Source organism: Alligator sinensis, unplaced genomic scaffold (assembly GCF_000455745.1).
Source record: "Alligator sinensis unplaced genomic scaffold, ASM45574v1 scaffold140_1, whole genome shotgun sequence".
In the NCBI taxonomy this organism is placed as follows: Eukaryota; Metazoa; Chordata; order Crocodylia; family Alligatoridae; genus Alligator; species Alligator sinensis.
This window is the reverse complement of record NW_005841836.1, coordinates 1,419,538-1,427,156: the sequence shown is the minus strand read 5'-3', so window position 1 is coordinate 1,427,156 and position 7,619 is coordinate 1,419,538. Positions and strand designations below refer to the sequence as shown.

Here is a 7,619-nt window from a genome sequence, read left to right as displayed (position 1 = left end):
CCCCCCCCCCCCCCCCAGGTGCCAACCGGTGCCGGGAGCCGCCCCCTCCCTCCCCCACGAGCTGTGCCTCCATCCCATTCCCCCGCCGTGCCTGGGCAGAGCCTGCCCCTGATTCCTCCAAACCCCTGGGAGGGGTGTTGATCTGCCCCCCACATGCCTCTTCCCTCCCCACTCCCCTTCAGATTTACCAGCTAGAGGCAGCTCTCCACGTTGCCAGATCTGCTCTGTGCTGCACTGCGGCTGCGCACAGCCCAGGCATTTATAGGCCAAATTATCGGCCCCATCGAGCTAATATCAAATACAGCACATTTTCTTTATGTCAGTACCAATACGATATTGTATCAGTGCACCTCGAGATTTAAACTATACTTTTATTATATCTGGTTTACCTTACACTGTATTTCATAAAGGTATGGTCTTAAGTTTTACCTTGTGCTTTGTACCCTAAATTATCCTAAATTGACATTTAAATCAGATGTTTCATTTTCTAGTTTTCTTCCCCAACCTCCTCTTAAATCAAGAGGAAATTGAACTGCACAATTTTGATACAGTTCATGTTCTGCCACATGACAGATCATGAGCTTTCAAAAGTTCCATTTGCTATATATAGCATTTGCAGATAAGGTTAGTGGTTAGGCAGTATTCACCCAAAAATTGTCAACATGAAAATTTAATTACATGCTACTAGAGAATTAAATTAGGTCTACTCAAATGAGTTAGAGCCCATTTCACAAGGGCTAAACTTCAGTTACTTTCCAAAAAAATCCCTATTCCTGAATTCTGTAGGCAGGCTGTATGGACATCAGAACCACACTTTCACTTAGAACTGTTCTGTTTATCTTCAAGTTTTCATACTTCAAGAGGGCTGTTCTGCCAGATCGGGCTCCTAATGCCCACCTCTTAAGTATGAGGTCACTGCTTGCTGGTCACCAGAAGTAGAATAAATATGGACAATAATTTGAGAAAGTATGGGCAGCTATACTTCTTGTAAATGGGATTTCCACATGGATTCCATGACCCATATTCTTTCACTAGCTTCTGTATTGGTCAGTGAACTGAAGGACAGTTGTGCTCACTCTGCCCTTTATGACCTGTGGGGAAAGGAAGGAGGACATCATGTTCCCAGGTGCAGTCCCAGTAGTGACACATCTCAAAGACTCACAATTACAGTAAGAGGTATTTATTTTTACGTACAAATGTCACACTACCAAAGCTGTATTTATGTATGCGTCATGAGAGAAGATTTCTATATTTAAAGAAATAGAAGTATTTTTAACTGGCTGGTATCCTGGGTACTAATTACCTTAAGAAACTCTTTGAAGTAATGAAACTTTTGTTGTTTCCCTAGTTTCAAGGTGTTATGTTTTTTGACACCTTGGGCTCATACCCTAAGAGAAAAGCAAAGGGAGATATTTTGTCCCTTTAGTCCATTCCATGGCTGAAAATCCTGACCAGTCTCCCTTGTAAACGTACACACATATACATCCAATATAACTTCGCATAATTTCTGATTGTCTTTGAAAATGTGTTGGTAATATTTTTGTAATTCCATGCTTTATAGAAATGTACAAAATGTTATTTGTTTTCTTTTCCAGACCCTTATTGTGGCTTGGATCCGAGCAAATCTGAGTGTTTACATTTCTCGAGAACTCTGGGATGAATTGCTTAGCGTGCTGTCTTCCCTCACTGATTGGGAGGAGCTGATAAGTGAATGGGCCAAAATTATGGATTCTCTAACAGTAGTGTTAGCAAGAACAGTGTATGGAGTAGAAATGACCAACTTACCACTGGATAAACTGAGTGAACAAAAGGAAAAAAAACAAAGGGGAAAAGGCAAGTTGCTATTCTTTAGTGCATTTTATGTTAAATTAGTTAAAACATTCCAAGTTAGATTATATCAGAGTAGAATTGGAAATCTGAATTTGACATTATAGTTCCTGACAGTGCAAATATTTGGTTAAAAAATTACTTCCAACACCCTGCAGTTTGTATTATTATAAACCTACCCTGCGCTTCCTGATTGTGGCAGAGCACAGTTGGTGCCTGCCACTTTAAGGGCCAAGTCAAGCAGCCAGCAGGTGCTCGATTGTGGCGGCCATTTTAGAACCAGAGCCACCTACATAAACAGAGCAATTTGCTGCTGGCAGCCAGGCAGGAAACATCGCCTGGCTGAGCTGCTGTATGAGAACATCTGCCGGTAGGAGCAGGAGGCTTGTGGTCCTGGGCATGACCTAAAACTGCATCCTGCTGGGAGTAGGTGGCCTGGTGGGGCTCCCAGTGGTGCAGGAGCCTCTAGGAAAATACCAGACCAGTTGCCACCCTGGTGGAAGGTGGGTTGGGGCACCTCAATAACCCCTAGCCCCCACATCACTAGGTAGCACTTGGGACCAGGCATGGCTATAGCCATATGAGCCCCCACCGGGGAGGAAAGCTCCATAGCCCCAGTGAGGGGGTGGAAGATGTGGAGCCCCAGTAAGGGTAGGCCCCCAGTGGAGGGGTATAGAGTATATAGAGTTGCCCTGGAAGGAGCCAGGGCAAGCTTGGTCCCAGTCAGGTAATTGGCTGGCCACTACCACAGTGGGGGTCACTGGAGAGGCCCAAAAGATGGTACATCTATCATCCAAGGTGTGCACTAGATAAAGCCTATGGCCTAAGGGGCCCTCCGAGTGGGAGCAAGGCAGTATAAGTTGTTGATGCGTGAGAGATGCTGTAAGAGGGGGTGGAGTGTGAGAGGTCCCTAGTGAGAGGAGGGCAGTATGAATGTGTGTGTATATGAGGCCTATCAACAGGGGCTAAGCTTGGTCCGGCTGTAGGCTGGGAGCATTATGTCACCTGGATGCCATCTGTGAGGCTTGGGTTGTGGTGTAGGGATGGAATGGAGCTGCAGATAGTGCCCTCTGGCATCGGGGCAAGAATGAGCAGCCTCCTGCCTAAATTAGAATCAAGTGAGAAACAACAAGGTGTGGAAGGCAAGGAGGTGGGTGGTTGGCCCAAAAACAGGTGGGTGGGCCAATGCCAGACCGGCCCCGAGAAAGCCCCCTGTTACACTGAGCCCTGCCTGCAGGGCAGGTCCAGGTCACTTCAGAGCCCAGAGCCAGCACCAGGGGCTGTACCACATGTTTAACAGCCCTGCAGTACAGTTTTGTTGTATAGTAGTTTTCCTTGATGTGTTTGGATCAAGGTTGTCTATCTTCTATACTTCCAAAGTTGGAATCCCTTACATTTAAAAAAAATCTTTTTGCCAGAAATAGTAGATTGAAAACATGCATGTCCTGCGCAAATTGTTTTAGCTCCTTTTTTTTTGTACTGTGAATTGAAGTATAGCGTTGATTATAACTATTGTAACTGATGCTGCCTTTCTCAAAGGTGGCATCTCAGATCCACAAAAGGTAACTGCAGTGGGAAGATCATTTTCATTAAGCTGGAGGAGTCATCCTGAAGTTGTGGAACCAATGAGATTCAGGAGTGCTACCACGTCTGGAGCACCAGGAGTTGAGAAAGCAAGAAATATAGTCCGTCAAAGAGCAACAGGTTAGGCACTGACTGCTTTAACCTCATTATAATCAAAACATCTGAATTATAAGCCTGAATTTTAAAAAAAAAATTATAACTTCCTCTATATCTTTTAATTTCAGTTTTGTTTAGAAATAAATGTGTTCCCAAAAACTGTCCCCTAAATGTTTTTCTTAACTTACTCTCTTTTCCTTCAAAGACTGCTCATTTTTATTTATTTCAAGACATCTTTTAGTAAAAAATGTTATAATTAGGAAAGAGATCTATTGACTCCTTATGTAAGAATGAATGATTTATTATTTAGTACCACCTTTTTTTTTAAAATAGGTCAACAAACAAATTGATTGGCTAAGTGTTCTGGCATGTGCAGACATAACGTAACCAGTATATCTGTACAAACTGGGACTTTTTTTTAGCTATGTTGATCATCTGTGAATCTTTAAGACAGCGGCATTTAATTATGTTTCTAAAACCCCTAACTCTCTTTTCTACAAACAACCAGCTTCAGGAAAAATGAATATTCACTAATGAATTAAGATTCACTGTCTTTCTCAGACAAGGTTCTTTGGGTAAATCTGATATCTTTTATTAGACCAACTCAGATAGTTGGAAAAAATTCTTCTTTGCAAGCTTTTGGGCACAAACACCCTTCATCAGGCCGAGGAAGCATCTGTTCAGACCAACTGTAACAAACCACCCTCAGTCTGACGAAGGGTGTTTCTTAGGAGTCTGTGAAACAGGTCATATTCAGTGCTGCTGTGGGATGTTCTATCTGCCCCAGCATCGCAGCTTTCACGAGCCGCCTGGTACCTTGAGGAATGTAGAAAAAACATTTAAAACTCTGTCTGTGTCCGAATTGTTGAATCTTTCCAAACCTCTCCAAATTGATTCGGAAGGTTCCAATTAGATTCGCAGAGATTAAAGGGTCTCCTGGTTCAATTTGGATTGAATATGAAGATGCAGCACTCCGAATCGGGCCAAATCTCCACTGAATCCAGTCGGTATATGAAGCTTTGCACAGTCCCAGTGTTTGTGACCAAAAGCTTGCAAAGAAGATTTTTTTCCAACTATTTGAGTTGGTCTAATAAAAGATATCAGATTTATCCAGAAAACCTTGTCTGCCTATGTCCTTAGACCAACACATCTACAACCTATGCCTCTGGCTTTCTTAAGCATTTAAGTATTGTGATGAATACAAGTTTATCCTGTACTCCTGATGTTTACTTAGATTCTGTGCAAAGGAATCCATTAGTGTTGTATTAAGATTCCAGTTTTATATCAACAAACTCCGGAAAATACAGTATGTATTCACAGTAATCTTTGTGTAACACCTTGCTGTTCTTGCCAAATTTGAATTGTAAAACACTTTTCTATAATGAAGAATTCTGTGACAAACCATTGTAGTGCTTTCATTATGGAGAGTATTTCTCATATTTGTTCAACCCTGTACTGTATGACTTGACAGTTGGTAAACTTTTCTTTTGTAATTATAACTATGTGGAGGTATAGAAATATTTAACAGTTTTGCATAACAGTTATAGTACCTATAATTTATATGGTTAAACAAGTAACTTAATGTAATGAGTTGTTTACTGAATACTAATTTATAATTTATAATTATTTTTTGTCGTTTAGGAAGTCTTTTATTACAAATTAGTGGAAAATAAAGGGGGGGGGGGGGGAAAAAGAAAAGCTATAAACTTAAACCTTTTTCCCAAAGTATTGTATTGGTACTGTATAATAATGAAAATATCAAGCAGATAATAAATAGTTTTGATATAGACATTTTATTAGTCTGTTCTTTTTTCAGCTGAAGACAGATTTATCTTTATTCTACAGTGTCAATTTTTAATTTAGGCAGATATGTTCAAAATGTGTATCATTATCTTTTTATCTAATAAATCTAAATAAGGTAAGAATTCTTGCATTTTTTCTTACCCAGCATCGATATACCTTGTGCATGTTGTTACATTGTCCACTTTCTTAATATTGAGACGGGTAAAAAGCCTTTTTAATTTGCGTAACTTTCTTGCTCGTTTTTTTTTTTAAGAAGAGCACACTGATAACGTTCTGTAGATCCCCAGATTGCAAGAATAGTTGCATAAAGTTAGGCTCCCAAGTTCATATTTAAATGCATCAGTCCAGGGAACTGCCCTTAAATAGTCTGTACTTTTGAAAATAAATTCATTAATTTAGGTGCCTAGATATGGATATCAGTTCTTGAAAGTCTTGTGATAATTCCATTTACCTCTGTGAATTATTTTTTCCAAAATATTTTAACATTTCTAATTTCATTGTAATTATATATCATTTATCCTCTAAAATGTTACTTTTTCAACACAATTTATAATGATGGCTTTCAGAGCACCATTCAAATTATGTTCTGTTTCTGTACTTCCACATAGTTGGCCCATGTTTGTTGGCTTACCTTCCGCTTTCAAGCGGGAAACAACTTGCTTCATCCTCCTTTGTTCCACCTATTTGCTTCCACTCTGTTAGGCTGATGATACATATTTGGTAGCATCTTCAGTTTCCTTTCTCTTGTGTTTCTTTCTTTTTGTAAAGAAAAAGATGTTGAGAAAACATAGGAAGAAACAAAATAGGAATAGGGAGTGAAAGGTTGTTAGGGGAGTGTCTGTATCTTCATATTCAGCATAAAAGCCAGCATTTTCAAACATGCCAACACAATGAGTTTCATCTCCTCAGGTAGCAGATTCTATCTTCTTCTGATCTGACATAAGTTTAAGGGTTCCTGTACTATTGACAGTCAATAGGCAACAACAGCAGAAGATTCTTACTGCTTTTAAGTAAGCAATATTCTGCTACATGACCTTCTCATTCACAACAAATGGATAATTTATCTCACTGCTAAAATTTGGAAGTGGTTCTTTGTTTTTTCTGGAAGCTGCAGGACCAAAGCAAGCCCATTAGATTTCATCTTACCAGAAATTCAGCCTCAGTTGCTAGAAAGCAACTGTCCATTCAGTTTCCCCCACAGACTTTGTTTATATCTTTTAATTTTTATACTTTTTATGGTAGTGACTTTATTTAAATTTCTAGCTCTGCTTCTCCTCTCCTTAGTTGAGGAATCCCTAGAGCATTGAGAAATTAATCCTTTCATTCCTTTCGCACAGAATTTCTCCAGCCAGCTTCCTCTGTACTTTATGGACATGTCCATGTACTGCACATTCAGCTGTTCACTGCACTGCAGGGGTCAGCAGAGATAATTTGATAGAGTCTTCCAGGTATAAAATCTAATTTATTGGAGGTTTGCCTTGAATTTGTCCTCTTCCCACTGCTACACCAGGGAAATTTTAAATCTGGGGGTCGGGTAGCCCCTTAGCCCTCTGCCCCCAAAACTTTTTTCCCCTGCAGCCCCTATCCCCCCTCCTTCCTTACTGTCAGACCCTGCTCCTCCTGAGGACATGGAAGTGAGGAGGAAATGTGAGGAAGAATTGGTCTTGAAATAAGTATAGCTTTAGTAATTTGCATATAGCAGCCATTCACTTAGTTCATCCAAAATTGATGCATTTTGTCTTTTTTTGAAACTGCTGCATGTTTTAGCACAGGTACTCCATAAACATACTTTAAAGTAGCACTTTGGCACCTACTTAGATAATATAAACTATGCATGATAATAGTACAAAGCCAAAAGGCTTGTGATTTACCATATAGTTCATTGGGCTGGGCCCCAGCAGAGTGACCATGCCATGGTGACCCCACAGCTCATTATTGTTCAGTGTGCATATGTGCTCCAGCTATCCCTCCCACAAAGGATCCATGTGCCAACTAGCCCCCGCCAACACCTGGAACCAGGTGTTCTTGTCATGACTCCTTGGGTCTTCCAAAAATGTATATGCAGATGAGGCGTGGGGCAACCTGGTCCAGCTCCATCTCATGGAGGGCACGGTCACATTATTCATACAACAGGCTGTTAGAGGGGCTGATGGGGATTCTGGGTGAACTGTTTGTGGCCCCATTTAGTGTGGTTTCCCGGACATTTAAGGCTAGTGAATAAACAGGAATCATTGGAAATGGGAAAGAAAGGCACAGCTCAGTTGCGGATGTGAAGAGGAAGTTGAAACATATGCAGCATAGTTCAGCAG

At 40.7% G+C, this 7,619-nt stretch overlaps 1 protein-coding gene across 2 annotated transcripts in view; it reads left to right on the top strand.

The window, feature by feature from the left end:
- The window catches only part of RALGAPA2 (Ral GTPase activating protein catalytic alpha subunit 2), a 375,043-nt gene that overhangs the window by 137,774 nt on the left and 229,650 nt on the right, over positions 1-7,619 (top strand). For both annotated transcript variants that reach the window (XM_025201970.1, XM_025201964.1), the window contains exons 15-16: positions 1,596-1,833; positions 3,367-3,531. In XM_025201970.1, the coding sequence (XP_025057755.1) occupies positions 1,596-1,833; positions 3,367-3,531 (403 nt within the window). The remainder of the gene's footprint in view (positions 1-1,595; positions 1,834-3,366; positions 3,532-7,619) is intronic.